General features: G+C 32.6%; 1 protein-coding gene across 2 annotated transcripts in view; it reads right to left on the minus strand.

The window, feature by feature from the left end:
* Nucleotides 1–20,790, minus strand: part of LOC148605420 (protein Fe65 homolog) — an 85,772-nt gene extending 64,982 nt beyond the window's left edge. Inside the window, exons 1-3 of one of the 2 annotated variants that reach the window (XM_088548183.1) lie at nt 20,707–20,790; nt 14,923–15,007; nt 5,650–5,740 (exon numbers count right to left, since the gene is read on the minus strand). In XM_088548183.1, the coding sequence (XP_088404309.1) occupies nt 5,650–5,671 (22 nt within the window). In that variant the 5' untranslated portion in view covers nt 5,672–5,740; nt 14,923–15,007; nt 20,707–20,790. Of the gene's footprint in view, nt 1–4,170; nt 4,361–5,649; nt 5,741–14,922; nt 15,008–20,706 lie in introns of those variants that run through there. The other variant, XM_088548184.1, reaches the window with a different exon arrangement.
* Between the last annotated feature and the right edge of the window lie 128 nt (nt 20,791–20,918).

The raw sequence follows: 20,918 nt of genomic DNA on the forward strand, positions 1-20,918 counted from the left end.
CATGTATACACAGTAACTGTACGAACAAACATTCAGGGGCAGGAGGGGATGAAAATATACTAATTAATTTTATTTGGCCATACATGTATATGCAGTAAATGTACGAACAAACATTTAGGGACGGGAGGGGATGAGAACATACTAATTAATTTTGTTTGGCCATAAATGTATATGCAGTAACTGTACGAACAAACATACTCAAAATAATTTTGCATCAGAAATATTAATTCAATTGTACTGATTGCAAAAATAAACTAAAATACTGAAAGGGAGTTAACTCTTACCTTGCTGAATCTTTTCCAATTACAAAAAAAATCAACAAATATATATTGATAAGGTCAAGATATACCTATAATTTGATTTTCATTGGTACCCAAAAACTCATTTCAAGTATCAGCTAGTCCATAAAACTCATCTCAAGTACCAGCTAGTCCATAAAACTCATTTCAAGTATCAGCTAGTCCATATAAAATTCAGAAACAGCCTATGGTAGTGTTGATCAACAGTGTAGAAACAACCTCCCCCCCCCCCTCCACACCCCAAACGATTTATTTTTCTGTCCACATACATGTACATTGTACATGTATGCTACATTTTTAAGTAACAATAATTCTTGCAATGAGCCAATTTCATACACAATCTATTTAATTTTAATCTCAAAAGTGCAATGATGGAATGTCAAACTAAGACTGGTTACATGTATGTGGTCTGCAATTGTTTTTGAATATGGAATAAAATTGAATTAAGTAGGTTTTTGACATGCATGAATAACCTCCACTGATTTGTATAAAGACTGATACTTAATGAAATAAAAGCAATGACTCAAGCAGTATTAGTTTCTATTGGTATTTCAAATGAACCTATCAAAACATTTGAAAGATCTGTACTTGAAGTCATTGTAAATATATCACATGACATATCTTCACAATGCTATAATACCAAGATGAAACACTTCAAGATGGACATCGATTATAACTTCCAAGAAAAGCTACAATACAAAAATCATTAATATCCCTTTGTTCTATGTTCTGGTATCCTTTATGAATTTTAATGCTCTTTCATCAAGAGCTAAAACCTTCTATCTAGGACAGCGAACCTCCATTTATTATCCTTCGACAAAAACAATATGCTAAATGAATTGGAATAGCGACTCATGATTCTCAAAAGAGTACTTGGATGGATGTATGAGAAGATAAGATCGCTGCTTCAGAATATTAAACCATCTTGTTATTGTTCTCATGCATACAATGCAGTACCAACAATAGATCACTTGGTCTAAAATTCTACATTTAAAATATAGCACAGGAAGAGAACTGAGGAAAGAGAGAGCAAGTGATTGAGGACTTTGACAGAGACAGTGAAATCAGCCCAGGAAAGAGAAATGAGAAGAGGACTTGTCCAAAGCCTTTAGTTTCTCAAGGAGAAAAGGAGATAAGGCAAAATATTGTTTTAAAAAATAAATGTATATCATGTATTACTTTTCAGAATGCTTTGCAATTTGTTAACAGTAACTTCAGTGCTTTGATAAGAAGTGTCAAGAAGTGATTCTCAGATTGTAAAATGAAAATCTGACAATAGCAGCCATCTTTTCTGACCATCAGAAACTTTTTAAAAACATTTTCTTCCAATTCTTTAAATTAGTGTTGAACTTCCATGGCATAAAGGAGTGAAATCATTTTCTAAGTTATCTTAAACCTCAAGTAAGTCAATACAGTCCTGATTTTACTAAGCCAATATAAAATCTGCAAATAATGAAATAAGAAGTAAATATACAGTTAAAGATGAAACTTAACAGTAAAATCTGGATTTTTAAAATCCAATTTCTGATTTAAATTAGAAAAAAAATTTCTATAATTACATGTAGCTGTTACCAGTTGGAAATTATTTATGCAAGCTCTTGTGGCTGAAAGTCATACTGGTCAATTTCTGGTAAGAACAACCTTAACCTTTAACCCAGAAATGACCCCAAAATTATTAAAAGACAGATGCATAAAAAAACAGCTCTCAGATTTTAAGGACGGGCTGACAGATAAAAATGTTCAAGTACAAAATGGTAAATCAAAGAAAAAAGTACTTGCGTCTGACAAATGCCTGTCTAAGCAAGTACATTTTTATCAAAAAAATATAGCAAGCAATTCCTGAAATAATTCAAAATGTCACACAAACCACATGAAATGAGACATTGTAAAAGCCAGTTCTAAACAGGATAATATTTATTCTGCATCCAAGACCCTATATCTTAATCAAGCACTCTGCCATTGTAAATTCTATTATCAAGAAATAAATATATATTGTCACATTTGTCTACAATCGAGAGAAATTCCTTAATTCAATTTTCGCCATTTCCATGGATTGTCACGAGAGTCAATTATAAAATGTATACAAGGTCCATTTACCAAGATGCTACCATAGTCTATTTAACGTGGATATAAATTTTCATTTGTTTGTTCAATTTGTACAACTTTATTAAATTTGGGTTTCCATGACTACATACAGGAAACTCATGAATTACCATCAAAAAGGCGACACTTCGCTAGAGTCCATTACTTGCATCTCTCTGCCATGGAATGCAAATAAGATTCATATAACCAATATTTAGAAACCAACCTCTTTCCGTGATATCTTAGACAGACTATAAAATTAACATGATGTGCCGTAATTTTGTTCTAGGAGAGTATCCCTAAGAGGTTTCTGTGATAAATTTAAGATTTAGAACCAGTACTTGTGTCTTGCTTTTAATTATGGAAACAATACTTTAACCGTAATTCTAGAACCAAGCTGGCACCTAACAAAATGGTAGAGATTTATGTAAATGGCTAATACTAAATCAGCTAGCTTTCTAGTCTAAAGATAAATTTTAAAATTTCATGAATTTTGGTCATTGAAAATGTGGGAAGGAGTCAATTAGTTTAAAGATGTTCATGAACATTTTAATAAGAATGATTCAGTATTGGTTTTGTGCTCAATGATTCAAAACAATCTATCATGAGAGGCTCCATGTAATTCTATCATCATATTTAAAACATGAGGTTCAATGTAGCTTTTTCACTCTTTATTACCCAATTTATAATATGAGTCTCAATGTAGCTTCATTGAACAATTATAACATTAGGCTCAATGTAGCTTTATCACCCAACTAATTATACAATTGAGAAGGAGATTTAAACATTCCATCAGACTTAAATTAAAAAACCGTTGGCATGATAAAAACTTAAAATTTCCATCTAATTACAAAATAAAACATGGAAACTCCATTTTATCATTGTTTTACCACTGCCTGGCCATTAATTATGTCCCATTGCAAGGGGTAAAATAACAACAAAAATGGCCAGCCCATGGTAAAACAATGGTAAAATGGAGTTGCTGCGGTTTATTTAGATTCTTTTAGGACTAGTTTCTTCATATTTTTGAAAAGATGCAGCATATGAGTTACACGAAATGTTGGTCATGTTTTTAGCACTTTTTTACCTAAAAAGTCTAAAGAGCTTTGAAGCACATCATATTAGAAATCAAACAATTAACAAGGGCAGTTCATCAGGTAATTGTTATCCAATCAAGGGCAGAGCATCTCTATCCCCTGAAAATAATCATTATATGTGCTGTAAGAGATGGACAATGATTATCTCCCTTACCCACCATCTAATGAAAATAAACTTCCTTCACACACATAACAAGTACATACATGGTAGTAACAATTTGTTTCATCAAGTTTATAAAAATCTATTTAACAACTAGTAAATGTTGAACCTACAAGAATTCATAGACAAACTGGCTTTTTTCTATACACATGTAATGAGTCATCTTGGACTTAGTCTGACATTTTTTTAAGATGGCTCCCTTCAATGATCAATGAGGACCACCCCTCCCCTCTTAAAAAATTTTTAATTTAGACAGAATGCAAAGCTGCAATTTTTTAAACAGACAGCTTTCATAAATGTAAGTAAAGCTGAGTTAAAAATAGTAAAATACTATGGAACTTTCTCTCATAGTGCATTTCCTCCACAAAAACAGCTAATAATCTAATAAAATGTCTAAATTACAAATTTTCACCAGAAACATAATTACATTTAAATTTATCTAAAATATATGCAATCACATTTGCAGATGTTCTATGAAATATAGTGCAGTCTATAAACTACAGACTCTAGCAAAAACTGAATCAATACCAACCCAATGCAATTAAACTCCTCGAAACCACCAATCCAAATTTATAAATGGCCTGTGACAACTAAGGAGAACCTCTTAGCTGTATAATAACTGTCAATTTTCAAACCTTTTAGTCACAAACCAATATGTCCTACATGATTCATAGGAGAAGAAGCTGAAATCAATAGAATGAGCAATACCAGAAATTCCTGAGCGAAGGGAGATAACTTATGCTTGAATTATTGACTAAAAAATGACAGGTTAGGAAAATGAGTTATTCCCCTTTCACCAATCTTACCTAGTAGTAAGTAGACTGCAAGGTGTAACAATAAGCATTACAAACTGACATTTCAAGAAGATGTTTGTTTGAAACGGATAATTTGAGTAAGACTTTGCATCCAAAAACTGAATAATATATTTTTGAGAAAGATTATTGATATCAATAAAATTTTAAACTAACAGGTATGTAAGGGACTCTACTATATTTTACCGATACATTCTTGTACGTGTATACACAAAAAATACATTTGGCATGCCAAGTTCACAAGACATAAGTCCTGTGAATTAACTGAACCTTATTTCTATATTTTCAGATTTCAATTTTAATATTCAGTTTCTGAACTAGTACATGAATGTGTCTACATAAATATGCAAATGAAAGTTTAATACACATGTGTTCACAATCAACCTGTGCCCAAGGTCATAAAATCGTGTAAATCTATAAATTATTGTCATATTAATATTTTTTTGAAAATGTGACTGACTGAGGTTGGAGAAGAGGACTATTTGAACAAATATGTTTTTTGAATTGAAAAGGAGTTACAAGCAATAAAAAAATTACTACAAATCAAGAAAACTTTTTTACATAAGATGAAGGTACTTAGTGTTGATCCAACAATTTAAATATCCAATAATTTACATGTAATTTGATATGAAATGCAGTGTAACCTCTCAGAAAAAAATCTTTTATTATTTATTTCTTTGTTTCAGTAGTTACATTGATTTTAGCTTCTAAACATTCTTTACAAAATGTGATTGTTAGGTAGCAAAAATTACAGTTGACTTTAGACCATTTTAGAAAGGTGGGATGCCCTGACATGTTCTTTTGGCTTTTATACAGACATACACATTACAATACATGAGAGGAGTTACAAGAGCAGAATACTCAAGGAATATTAACTTGCACAAAAAAACATCACCTCCTGCCCACTTCCATAGTTCAACCATCTCTTGCCCCAATGCAGCTGCTGTTAGAAACCCAAATACTGTGAAAGTACTTTAATTTGTGGATACCAACTTTCGTGGATTAGGGAAGAAACACAAATTCATGGATTCTTTAATTCGTGGTTTTGAGATTTTAAGTAAACACATCAATGGAAATATCCTTTTCTTTGGGAAACAAATTTCGTAGTTTAGCTTTTCCACGAAAACCACAAAAATTGGTACCCCAGGAACAATAGTACTTTCACAGTACTGTTTAATTATTAAGCACTCTTTACTTACTGTCTACTGGTGACTGTGCCATTGTCTACTACAGGTTTTTGATAAGTTGTTTTCAAACTGTAATCTATCTGTCAGCTCATAACTTCATTGCCTGCAAAATAAAACAATTGACTCTGACTACTGTGAAGGTACTTTTATTCATTGGTACCAATTTTCATGAATTTGGGGAAGAAACACTAATTCGTGGATTCTTGAATTTGTGGTTTTGAGGTTTTCAATAAACACATCGAAGGGAATCTCCTTTTTGTTAGGAACCAAATTTTATGGTTTGGCCTACCCATGAAAACCATGAAAATTGGTACCCTACCAATATAAGTACTATCACAGTATATACATCAAAATCACCAACACAGAGTTACTCCAATCAACAGGATCTGAGAACACATCAACAGTTCTAAGAAGATGGAGATGGATTGGCCACATTTTAGGAAGACCTGCTGTTGACTTGAAGGGAAGAGAAAACAGGGGCAACCAAAAACAAGACCAAAGGTAGAAGCAGAGATACAAGAGCTTGGTTACAACTGAGGTGAAATGGAAAAGAAAGCACAAGAACAGAGATGATTGGAGACTACTAGTCCTTGCCTTATGTGCCCTCAGGCACAAATGTAGGTAGGTATATATATCAAGAGACCTTCTATGGGAACTTATACATAATAAATTTTTCATTATATGTATGTCTGTATTGATTTTGACAGTACATACCATTACTTTTTGTCAGCATGCGTGTTCAGAATACATCAGTGGCAGATTCAGGGGGAACATTCATGATTTGGAACCTACCATTTTTCTTTAAATTTGATAATAATGGCAAAAAAGAAAACAATTAATATAAAGAAAATGGATTTGGTAAATATGTAAAAGAGACAATAATCCCACTGGGATGAAAAATTTGAGCTCAAGCCCGCCCATATGCTTTCCAAATGTGGCCACTGTGGAAAAAATCAAACACACCTAAAAATCATTTCAAAAAGATCTAAGACCCTCGTAAAAACAGAAATGAAGAAACTGGTTATAAGTTACACAAATGCCGTATACAAACAAAGGACTACTAGCAGTGAACAGACATGCCAGCTCTAGACCAGTTTAAACCTACAACAAGTTACGTCCTCATCATATGCAATACCAATCCAATTCTTCCAATGCAGGGTCGAGAACAATGGTACATTTTGTATATCAAAAGTTATACAATAAAGACACAACCCATGCCATGCCAAAAATTGCTGTTAAATATAATGTGTTAGTATCTACATGTATGTAAAGATCATATGCAATATCAATCTGAGTTCTTCAAATGCGAGGTTGAAAACTAGGGTACATATGTACATCATAAGTCATTCAATAAGGACACAACACAAAACAATATTCTGGAACACCCTCCCCTTTATTCTTGAACTCTTCCAGACATCCCCCCCCCCTTATTCTTACAGAATCTCTGTACTTATCTTCAGTATTTCAATAAGAATGTAATAAGACATTCTTGTTAATTGCAATAGACCACAACACAGTAAGAGCTTTCAATAAACTATATAAAGTAACATAAGTTAAACTCGTAGACACTCCAACCCCCCCCCCTCCAACCAAACTGACAAGTACATTGGTTGCAGAGAAAATTGACAAATGGAAGGACAGACAGACAAGGGTAAAATAAGATCCCCTCTTTTAGAACAGAGTATAACTATAATACATTCTTTCTACTTAAAATAGCCAACTACACTGCCCTTTACCAAATGTACAAGACTCTCACTTAACAATGGAGCAGACACTTAAATGTCTCAAATAATATACCAAATTACAGTGAAACCTGGCTAAACCAAACCTAGAATAATCCAAAAACCTGTCTATACCAGACATTCTTTAAAATCCCCTAAAATAAATTTTAAAGTACAATATTTTGAACCTTGGTAAACCAAACACCAGTCTAAGCCAAACAAATTTTGAAGTCCATACAGGGTTCTGTTATAACAGTCTTCACTGTACTACAATACAATTTGATATTTAAGAAAAACTTCAATATTTTTGTCTTGACAATTAGGAGTAGTGTCACCACATCATATGATTAATGTAAAACTAAACATTCCAAATATACAATACGATATGTAGATTACGATTTCCCATGATAATTCTCAATAGCATTTTCTCTAATTATAAACGCAGACACTGTCATGGCTATCTAAATCTTCTATAATCTGACACTCCTACACTGTTTACTTAAAGCCTTCTCCATTGTTTTTATTACCATAAAAACACATCCTAGAAATAACTTGCTTATCAACTCCATAATCGAAATGGGATAATCCTAATGATTCAGTCTAGGTGTCCGGAGTGTTTGGAAAAATTTACTGTGGCTCAAGATGAAGTGCAGAATGAAAAAAAAATAGTTCTTGCCAATTTGCCTAGCAGAAGTTGAATTATCACCTTACTCACAATCTGTCTGGACAAGTCAAAATACAAAATTTAACTTTAGAGCAAACAGAAAACAGGCTTTGCAAATTTGGATACTAGTTTAAATCCAGTATGTAACTTTAATTTGCCAACTGAGCAGTCTTCGGCACATAAAAGGGACATTTTTTTAAAGCTGAAAGTCCAAATGTAGCTTTTTATGACAATTTGGCTCCCTTTTACCAAACCAGGTTATATGAGCCTGCATTACCAGTAAATACATATTGTATACTTGTCCATTTAACTAACATAAAATCTTTGATCTCTGCCATTCCATTTGTACAAAATGTAAATATGACCTCCATAATCAGACAAAATATCTAAAAGGACATAATCCTTTCTTGCCTTTTGTCTGACAAGTTATTTGATACTGAAGCATTAACTGGAAGAGAAGTCAAGGGAACCAAGATTCTAGCAGAAATAATTATTTACTGAAATAATGGAAGTTCTTACAATTCTGACACTGAATAAAATTTAACTGGTTTATGGCATGAATGATAAAGCCTTTGTTATTCATACATGTCTATTCACAAGTTTGTTTGGTACTGATTTTTTAAGGAATTGATTGAAATTATTTATCATTTTTACCAACTGAGAAATTAAATTATTAGGGAGTCAATGATTCTAGGAATTCCAACGTTTTTTGTAAGAACTCCTAAATTTTAATATTTGATACTTTGATAGCCATTCAAATCCATCTATTTATCATTTGAATCAAACAAAAGAGTGCCCAGATTTGTTAGAGTAACAACTAGATACAGTCAAGGCAATACCTCAAAGGACCTGAAAACAAGCTTGACAAGTAATGTGATGCACAGACAGTCAGACAGACAGACAAACAGACAGAATCTAAAACTGTAGCCCCTTCAGGCTTGCCAGTAGGGGATTAAAATCGTTAGCTAGATACATGTAACTGGTAGGAATGTTTTCCTTAAAATTCCATTTCTAATGTCACATGTAAATGTCTTCCCACACCTAATATCTTCAGCAAGGATGTCAACAGAATGATATATGAAGGAAAGATTTGCCATTACTTTATACCACTTCCCTTCATAGGAAAAAGAGTAGGTGTAAAAATAAACTATCTTAACGAATTTATCTGATAATAATCCTATTATTATATCTGCCAATGAAAAAAGGCAAACCCTGTCATTCTTAAACACGTTACAGACTATAATTGGTACTGCAAGTAGGTTTTAACAGCTCTTCAAATAGATTATTTATACCTAGTCTTGATCTCAAGGTCATACTTCAAAAATATTTAGCAGTACATGTACATGTATGACAAAAAATGGGTGGGGGACATTTTTACATGAAGCCATAAGACAAGTACATTGTATTACTAATATACTGTACCTGTGTGTTCTCTATCATTATAGATGTTTATCATGTACATGGAGGTACAAAAATCATTGAACCAAGAAGCAAAATCCAACCCTTAAAATGGCCCATCATTTTCTGGATAATAAGGGAGAGATTAATTCCTCAAAAGTGCTCTCCCAAAGCAATATAATTCATATTGTACTGTTCAATGTCAGTTATAATGCCATATGATGATTGGGGGTTTTTAACGACCTTGAATACCAATACAGGACTCTCACGGTCGATGTAGTGGGTTAGTAGAACCAACTGGTGTTGGTGACAGAGCCCAGCCTTTGGGATACCTGACCGAATAACTCGGTCAGAGTATGTCCTACTAGCGGCTGGGCTGCTTTGTTGACACTCTGGCCTACTCCCAGACCCCACTAGGGTCCAAGAGCTTTTCCCCAATCTAACTGTTTGGGAGTATGTCAACGTGTAGAGTGTATAATGCCATAACTGAGCACTGTGCATTTATATTTTGGGCAAGCCTTATGAGCTGTACTATATCAATAAGCATGTACTATACCAAATCATACTGATGTTCACTCATCATCAGATAATAACTGTACATGTACATTTTTTTTCTTGCAAGGGCCTTGAGCATTGAAAAATAAAACTTAATTCTCAAGACTCTATCTTTACAATCAATCATTTTGAAATCAATTACAGTAATTTACTAATGAGAGAATTTAAGATAAGGTCAACTGCCACATTAACAGTCTGATAATAATCATTATTCAAACCAAATCAATAACATAAAGTCACAGTAAAGCCTGAAAACTGGTTAAAAATCCATACCTCATACTTAAACAAGCCACAAAAAATATAAATGTGATATTGGACCTCGTCTTTGCACTAAACACTTCAAGATTACCTAATTACTATAGATAATGACAGAGTAAAAATGTTAACAGCTATAACGAATCAATAGCTATCAACCGGCACCATATTTCCTTTAACCTCAGACAGCTTTATGGTAAATAATGACCACAGAAAATGAGATAAAGTGTTGCTTGGGGATGCTTTGAATTAGGTAGACATATCTATATCCATTTTTTCATACATGCTTCGATTTACCATTTCAGGATGAGGAATCAATGCATTTTTCAGGACAAAATTGCCTGCACTGAGACCAATTAATCAACTAGTTTTTTGTTTTCCTGTCACTGAGTCCACATCTTATGATGCAGTTAAAATACAGAAATAATTTTTCAGTTTATGGATACAATTTGTACATTTCATTAAACATTTAGCAGGATAGTGTGAAATTATGTCAATGTCTGGTAGATACTACAAAATAGAATTTAATCAAATTAGGAGTAAGAGAATTATTCATACTGTATTCTCCTCCAAAGAGTGATGGCCTGTGATATCATCAAACATGAAGCTGCATTTGTTGTGGCGCTAGATAGACCCGGAAAACTTACAACAATTCCACCAAACAGAAAGTTGACATCGGACAGCAACTGAAATCACTTACAATGTATCCCTATAATAAGCTACATTTCAAATTTGAAATCAATCAGTCCAGTGGCAGCACTGAACTTAGTGACAAAAAATGTTCAGTATCATTCTACATTATACATGTGGTAAAAAATGGCAAAGTCCCACAAAAAGGAAGCTGATATCAAACAGCAACCAAAAACACTTACAATGTTTGCACAATTGTTATAAAGCTACATACCAAATTTGCAATCAATCAATGGTTGTCTAGATAATTATTACAACATTAGGATGGATAGATTAACGGATAGAATTATGGACAGACATGGTAATTTCAATACGCAACCCATATAACACAACAGTGACAACTGTACTTAATTTGGAACTTAATCCCTCATAATAAATATCATTTATGACAAAAACATTCAGTTAAACTATTTTATTTAAACCTTAGTCCTAAGCCAGTTCAGGGCTCAATTTACCAAAGAAAATAAAAAGCTCCCCCAGAGCGCAGTATGATACGACCCAGTCAGTTGAACCTGGTTCACTTGAGGCAAGACACATTATTAGTTTTTGACGCACTAAAAGTTGGGGCTTACAGTTCAGTATGGACACAACAACTCATTTGGACACAATATTGCACAAATTTTGAAATTTAAATTACATATAAAGCCTTTATTTAAGGTCTGCTTCAGTGTGCATTCATGGATAACTTTGTACCTCATAATCTAACAAGCAGTAATTGATAGGGTCAAATTGGTAAGAATAATTCTTATAGCAAATCTGATAGAAAACATGCAAGGATTTCCATGAGGACCAGATATAAATAAGCTTTTGTCAAGAAATCAGAAGAATAGACGAGTTTGTTTTTTCTGACTCAGTCGGTATTGCTTTGCTTTTTTTACCCTTTAACCTTTAAGACAATCCTCCATGGAAACACAAGTAACCTGATAACAGGTCTGCTCCCCGATTGGCCAAATACTGATAACTTACTGGCGTTCGTAAAAAAAAATGTACAGAAAATTGAAATTGCGTGACATGTCTTTGCCTTATTTGGCAATCTCCATCATAGAAATTTTAGCAATCGTATGTCTTTAACTACACCAATAGTTATGAGAGAACAACCTCAGAAAAATCACAATGTCACTTTCGACCAACCAGCCTAAAAACAACTACTAATGACAACAGTGAATTTGTTCATATTGTATCGCCCCATTTTATGATAGGTAAAATATCAGGCCGTCCAAGAAGTAGATAAAACAACCAAATCATACAAGACAGAAAATATAAATCTCTTTCACCTAACCATGTGAAAAGAAGCTGTCACATTGAAAACAAAACCAGATTTTCTTGCAAAGTCCAATTTTTTGCTGTGAAAAGGTCCGTAAGTCAAAAATTATTACAGTGAAAAAAAACTCAAATCAATCCAGACCTTTCTTATGTTTCTGCAAGCATCATACATGCATCTGAATTTAGAATTTGTGTATATTCTGTCAAAGACTGTCAGCCATTCACCTGTCTGACAGGTTTTTCTATAAAAAAAAAATACAGTTCAAAATAGGTCAAAGACAAAAATAGCCAGGTTACCGTAAACAGGAAATAGTAGTGCAATAGACCACAAATCCCATCCCACAATATGGGACCACAATACTGAAGTTGCATACTAAATATCCAGTGGCCGTGATTTACCGTTACTAAAAAAAATGTTAATAAAATATTTTTTCTGCCACAAACCTGCTACAAGACCAACATTCACTATTCTATAAGCAGACCCAGCCAAAAATAAAAAAAAGAAAGACAAACAAGATTAAAACCAGTTTCTCAATAATGGAAAGGACGGACAATAACAATGACATTTACAACGCTTCATACAGGAAATGGTTCTTAATACAGATCTACTATTGAAATTTTTCTGGTCTATACTGAATAATTGAACAAGTATCTCCAGACTGTCACTACAAATAACATTCTATAGTAAATTTATTGATTCATTACAAAACTGATTATGACATCAAAAATATATCTAAATGAAATTTTTATAACTGACTGACATTCTTGTAATAGTGAGAGGAGCATTTTAAATACATATTTGTTGGATATGAGCCAGACTGTCCAGATCAATGAAGCATGATGGACTAAGGGTAATCAAGGGAACCAAGGTTATAGCGGTAATCAAAAGAATGTAATCCAGGGACAAATAACATTTATGTTATTTCCCAGCAAATACCGGTATAAGTGATTGATTGATTAATGTTAAACATCTTATGGCAGATATTTCATGCATTTCAGGATGGAAACATTGGACCAAACTAACAGATCCTGCTATAAGAGATTGATTGATTGATGTTCAACATCTAATGGCAGATATTTTATGCATTTCATGATGAGAACATTAGACTAATCCAACAGACTCTGCTTTGTACAAGATAGATACACTGAGGGTGCACAACAGCAACAGCCCATAGGTAGGCATGTCACCCAACTCAGACACATCATTCCACTCCAAGTCAACCCGCTGTCACTCTATCACCTAAATGCAATATGAATTGTGCTTGGCAGAAAAGTGGTTATTTCCTTTCAAATTAAAAGTCATTGGTGCAACTCAGCTAGAGATTGAACCCATGACATTCAAGGCGGTTTAAATATAAGTGTACATTGTAAAAGCTGGTCCAGACTGCACCTTCATAAAACTGCAAAGATCAATCCCTGAACAGTTGGGGTTTATTTGGACACACTGTTCAAGCTTGATACAGTTTTGAATTGCAGTTGCAATAAGATATGTGACAAAGGATAAGAATGTGACCAGAATCAACATGACTCCTTTTTGGCCATTTTCTTAGTGGATCCAACTACAAACTCCAAAATAAACCCCAACCTTCGTTTGGGCACCTTGTGGTACAATTGAATTTATCGATACGATGTATATAAATAGTTAAGTTATTGTCCATTCATCAAGAAAACAATAGACATCACAATTACCTCCTTGTTTCTGGTCCTTTTTTGGCTCCTCAATCCTAAAGAATTATGTCAACCCCCAAAATCAACCTTAATCTGACCTAAAAATATTGTGGAACAATATCATAGATTCCTATATATTTTACTGAAGTTACATTTGTACATGTATTAAGTAATAGTTGATTTCAATGAAATGTTTGTTTTGGCCCCAATTTGGCCCCTTATTCCAAAACAGTTGGGCCCTAACACCATTAATAAATACCACCAATGTTTGGGGGTTAGAAACCTTGTTATAAAATTGTACAAAGACCAACTCAAGTTATAGCATGAAAATGAAGTGTCTACAGATAAGGACATAGAAAACAACATGAATGATGACAACAGCCTCATATCATTAAATATGTACTACTGCAAATATTTTGCAGTCTTATAAAAAAAGCTAATGACTAGGAAAGAAAAGGCACTTACATTAACAGTATTGCAAAGTAGTCAGGCTCTGATTACCTTATTCGTGAAACAGAAAGAACCAAACATGTATGTACGTACAACACTACTCATGTAAAAGGAAATTTCTGTCTTCATGAAAGCTCTTACACAACATGGAATAACATATACATGTACATGCATACTAGACTGTATTGAACAGGATTCTTTATTCCATGTAATGTCAATGAGTCATAAAGATTGATCGGAGAAGATCATTCATTGTGCACTGACCTACCTATATATAACAATTCCGATCAAATATTCATCAATTTCTACAGTTAAACAACAGGCTTCTGAGAATTTCTAATGAATAAACATCCGTTAATTTCTACACAAATGGATTTTAACTCCAAAAAGAGAATTGGACAGAATCTTATAGATTTGTCTCTGGAAATGAAATTTATTACCTTTTAGCATGACAGTTGTTTATTTCTTACAAATTTAAAATTGGTTGAATAGTTTTTACGTCATAAGAATTTTATCGATACTTGCCGTGATGAGAAAATTCCTGAAAACACAACAGTCATCAACCGATTGATTGAAACGATTAGAATTAAAAAATCAATACACAATATATAATGCTATTACCTCCTGCGAGGATCTGATCCCAACACGACACGCTGATGGATAGTCTATTATCAGAAAATCAATAATCTGTTCCAATTTCTAGAATCTGGAAGCAAAAAAAAAATCATAGTATTGTTTTTTGTAAGTCTTCAATCAATGAATAATTGATTAATTAAGTAAATCATCAAGATTAAAAAATATTTTAAGTCAAAATGCATAGGAAATTAAAATAAAAACACAGTGAAACTTGTCAAAACTGAAACTTTTTGGTTTAAAAAATATTTATTGTTTAGACAGGCTGAGGGATTCAGTTTACATGGTTCAATTTACATTAGAACTGATAAAATGACACTTCAATTTTTTACAGTGTCTGGTTTAGACAGATTTTCAGTTTAATCTAGGGATGGGAAAATCCTAATTAGTAATGATAATCAGCTCTAATTAGTTACATTTTCATAAGTAATCACATGTAATCAGTAATCATTGTAATTTATAATTATGTGTAATCATATGTAATCAACTATTGGTACTGTGTGAAAAAATGATGTAATCATGATTACTTTTTTATTACATTACACAAAAAATCGTACTGTTAAAGTAAAATTTATTCTGGATTTGGTTTAGACCAGTTTTACTGTACAGTGTATAATAAATTATCATCATAAAACAAAACGTTCAAACAAATTACATGTAAAAATGATCACGTTGCAATCCAAGTGCAATATTCTATTTTTATGTAATTTTATCAATTACAACTTTTCAAAGAATAGTAATGAGACCTTAAGGCCTGCAATATTGCTTTCTTATTCTAAGGTTATTTCAAAGATGATCAATATATATTGGTATGATTTTTCTTCGAACTTTTCCTAGAATTTTGTTTTTTTTTTAAATACAATACAATGTATGTTTTTTTTATTCTTGAAATATCTCACATTGTTGGAACTACATTTACTCAGTTCAAACCCCAAGCAAGAAAAAATGAAAGTTATACTCAATACTTGCTCCACATTTTTGCTCAAAAATATTTGTAAGGAGCAAACTACCATGTTGCATTAATTGTGTCCCTTTTCTCTCCATTGTTATTTGCTTGACATCAGGATAATAAAGTGGACTTAATTTTGTTTAGGCCTGTATTTAGTGAGTCGATTCTGTCTTTATATTACTATTTCATTTCATTAACATCTTTATTTCAGTCTTTGAGAATTTTCTATTCATATCATATATCACACTAAGTAAATGTTCCAGGATTCCATATTCCTGTCACCCAGGGCAAGTCCAATTTTGGTGTGGGAAAGTTGATAATTATCCCTCACTTTCCCTTTGACAAGTTGAAAGCCTGAATATTTTTTACGGATTTGTTAAGTTTGGAAAGCAAACTTTAAGTGTGGGAAAGTTAATCTTCATTAAGATTTTTCCCATGGAAACCCAACATTTTGAAACATCCTTCATAATGTAACACTGCATACATTAAGTTACTTTAGAGAGTTGCAAGAATGCAAAGACCTTGTTACATTGGGACCCAGAAGATAAGATGCATGTATCTGCTAACCTGGGGCACAATAGTAATAAAATTATAGCGTTCCAATGTCCCCCGCGTAAAAAAGATATATTTCTAGTTTTCAACCAACAAATTCCCTTCTTTATCAGTGTCAAATAACATTAAAATACAATGATAAAATTAACTAGTAAAAGCATTACAAAAAAAAGAGCAGAAAACTTTAAATATTTTTCTGTAAAAATCATTCAACCATAACCAAAGTCGAACTTAATCTACAACTCTTTATACTAAGGCTACATAATAGACAGACGCCTGGCATTTCTATGTCCCCTCTTGACGAGTCACGGGGTCTATTAAGGTACATGTATAAGCTACCACAGTTTGGCCAAAATTCAATTATTTGTGTTTATTCACAAGATATATGTATACTGGTACAAACAAATAAATGAAAGTAAAACTAGAGGCTCTACAGAGCCTGAATCGCTCACTTGGTCATAGTCTTCATAGCATTCTAAAGCTGGACTCTTGACCTTACCGTACTATTGTCACAAGAATCATTTAATCAATACAGAACATCTTATAGTTGTCCAACAGCTTTTCATATTATAAAATAAATCTCAAATTGTCATTTTTTTCTCTTTAAGGGCAATAACTCCAACACTGAGCAACAGACCTTTATGAAAATTTCAGCATAGGTCGGTCTCACCATACTACCAATTTTCCTTCTTGTTTTCAAATTATTTCAACAAGTCATCAATTATTATTAGTGGTGGCCATGTTTTCGACAGATAAAAAAGGATATCCTACCAAACATTCATGCAATGATTGGTCACAATCCATCCTACAAGTCATCTAAGAGGAGATTTAAAAATAATAACCACTTCAGGACCCACAACTCATTTATTTGTCAACGGATCTTTCTGAAAATTTCTGCATTCAGGTACATGTATGTAATCCCATCAAGATGAATAATTTTTATACCCGTGAAAATTTAGCTAAACCCAACTATTTTCAGAAAAGTTTTTCACAAGATCAAAAATCCACACGCATAGATTGCTTAACATATTCTACATAACATTCATGCAAAGTTTTCTTTTAATCCATTCAGTAATGGAGAAGATTTTCAAAATTGGAAATGTAAAATTCAGGAAAAAATCCATTTCAGGACCCACAACTCATTCATTTGTCAAAAGATTTTTCTGAAAATTTCAGCATACATGTAGGTCCATCACATCATGCTAAACAATTTTACCCCCTCCCAGATTTTAGGTAAACCCAACTGTTTTTGAGTTGCATGTATTTGCATAATTCTATAATTTGACCCCTATCATATCAGTATGGTCTATTTTTAGTAACGGTGACCATGTTTTTGCCAGAGCAGAAATCCCCAAACAAGGATTGTTAAAAATACCCTAAGAAACATTCATGCAAAGTTTGGTTACAATCTATGGGTGCAATATACAGTTACATTAAGGCGCACGGTTTTGCACACCAAGTTACCCCCGTCAAATTTTGTAAAACTTAAAATGAAAAGTTGAAATTTGGTGGATATATTGTTTAAATGTAGATAAGCATTTATAAATAGAATGATGTAATATATGTTATGGTAAACAGGTGTAATTTAAATGAAGAATGGTATCTGGAACGTTTCAGTCCCCTACCGTATTAGGTTATCTCCTCAACATCAGACAGCTGATTTTCAAAATACCTTATTTCGCATGAACTTTTGGAACAAAAATTGTGAGAGAATGAATCAAAAAGGGTTTTATTATTTTTACCCTTTTTCCACCTACTCCATGCATACTTTCATCCTATGGTAGTGTATAAGTGCCTGATATTTTATAAAACATAGTATTTGGCTGTTAGTTTTGGAAAGGCACCCCTGATTTGTACTAAAACTCAGTAATACATGTAACTTTTTTCAGTATGTTACCATGGCTACTGGATTTTATAACAATAATCACTAAATAACTTATAAATGACTTAAACCTCCACACACCAAAGATTTAAAAAATATGCACTTTTTTATGAATAAACACAAGAAATTTCTGTGCAGACTGCCTCAAAACAGCTTTATTTCAACAAAATGAGACCAAATTTTCAGAAATGACCTAACTGTGTTGTACTACATATAGTGTAGTTTCAGAGGAGAAGATGCTTGAAAAAGTTTATGGACAAAGATGGACGACGGATACATAGTGATGGCAATAGCTCACATAGGCTAGCCTTTCGGCCAGGTGAGCTAAAAAGGTCAAATTGTTCAATTGCCTATGGCAAAGACCAACATCTGTTCCATTCAGAGAATTCCTGAGTACACTTTCTTGTATTCACACCCCATTTATGATTAAAGGACAAGGTCCTTATACTGGTAAACTAAACAAATATAACCTTTGACCTTAGATGCACTGAGAGCCTGATTTCAGTCTGAAGTTAATGAGAGGAAGGTATACTGGTAAACTTAATGGATAACATAAGTATATGTATTAAAATCCCAGTTGGCAACCAGTAATGCAACATATGAGGAACTAACTAGATTTGTATCTTTAACAAAACAAAATGCTTATAGCGCACATCTTAAGTTTTATAAAGTTACGAAAAAAAATAAATCCTAGTAAAACTTTAAAAATGTCAATATTCAATTTTGTCCTCTTACAGGTTAAATGCATCATACTACCATGTATACACATGTACTTTTATGCTTTAAAATGTAGGTTTCAACATACATTTGCATGTAAATTATTATTTATATAAAAATATTTGTGTTTATAACTACAGTTCTTGAGATAAACAAGACCTGAGGATAGGTCCAGGGAGATGTGGTTTTCTATACCTTGTGATATCATTGCAAACATTTTAACAGCACTATAGTTTAATGTGATAAATCAAATATGTCAAACATCTATTCTATATGCTACACTGTAGCAACAACAAAAATTCATGATACAGGGATGTCAATAGACGCCATCAACCAGTAAAGTTGGACAGCTACTTGTTCATCTTTTGATAGTTACTACATCGTACATGTATATTTTCAAAAATGGACCAACTCTTACAAAATTTTCTTTTTTTCCCCTGCTACTTGAAATACATGTATTACTCACATTCATGTGATAGGATTAAACGCTGCTTTTCCAAAATGTATTGATGTGTAAAATTGGACCATTCACCTATAAAACAAATGTCAGGTTTATGAGTGAATGATCCAATCTTACACATATATAAATTCTGGGAAAAAAGTGCTTAATTCATATAATTCCAATCCTAAACTACATGAGCACATGTATCTGAAATCTATTTATCATTTTTTTCTTGTAGGCTCTCATGCAGTGAAATTGACACAGAAAATTGCCATTAAAAATGGCAGCAATCAACCAACAACTTGACATGGTTGTTAATTTCAATATATGAACTTAATAGGAACTACAGATAACCATATTCTTTCAAAATATGATGGCAAAAAGGAAATTTTTGAAGCAAATGATATACAAATGTAGTGTAATGCATTTATTTGGCTCTATCTTCTACCAAGTGATGGTAGCCATGTTGGTATATGATATTAACATGGAATTCACAGTGTTCTAAAAACTGTAATTGCCGACATCGTAAAAGGTGAACACCCAATGAATCATAATGCACGAAAATGGCATTTGCTAATTTGATTGGAATTATTTACATATGTATTTGAAACTGCTCATTTTCACATTTTCCACGTTCCAATACCCCTACCAAATCTATTGTAATAACTGTAAAATTACAAATGTACATTCATGTAATATGCATTCAATACAGATCAAAATCAATATCAGGTCAGTTTTAAATGTCAAGAATTTCATTCATTTTCAAAGAAGAATTTCTTCCATATACAACAATGTACATCAGTCATCCCTACAGCTCCTGACTTTTTTTTATCAAATTTGGAAAAATAATATTGATTTGAAAAAAATACAGAATACAAAAAAAGGAAATCTTGACCTTACAACTGGACACAAATTCTCACAACAGAACACAATTCACAAATCGGAGATGTTCACCTGCATTCAATACAAATACAACACCAGGTTCAGATCTGTCTAAAAATGTTTTTCAATAAAAATTAGCTCAACCCCATATTTCTATCAGAACTTGAGAATAACATAAATGTCATTGTATACATTGATGTCATGATTAGTATGGATTCGATCAACATAATTATTTTCCGCTGTCTAGGGAATTTTTATGGGTCGTAAAAAGTCTACATGAACGCTGTACAGGTAATTCGTATTGAGAAAGAGTATTTAAGAAATATTTTTTTCTTAATTCATTCAAACCTGTTAAAGAATTGCAAATATTTATACAATCCCGGTGGTATTCTTATTTTCGTCCAGTCCCTGAATTTTTAATGTTTACTTCCGGTGGTGTAAGATTTGAAGATTATTTCAAATGATTCTGAAAAAGTTGTAATGTCTACTTCTAAGATTTCAACAAAAGAAGTTAAAACATGAATTATGGTTTTAAAATATATTGAAAAAATATTTACAAA

Source organism: Perna viridis, chromosome 10, assembly GCF_037379345.1.
Source record: "Perna viridis isolate PV_CMFRI_1.1 ecotype Kerala chromosome 10, ASM3737934v1, whole genome shotgun sequence".
In the NCBI taxonomy this organism is placed as follows: Eukaryota; Metazoa; Mollusca; class Bivalvia; order Mytilida; family Mytilidae; genus Perna; species Perna viridis.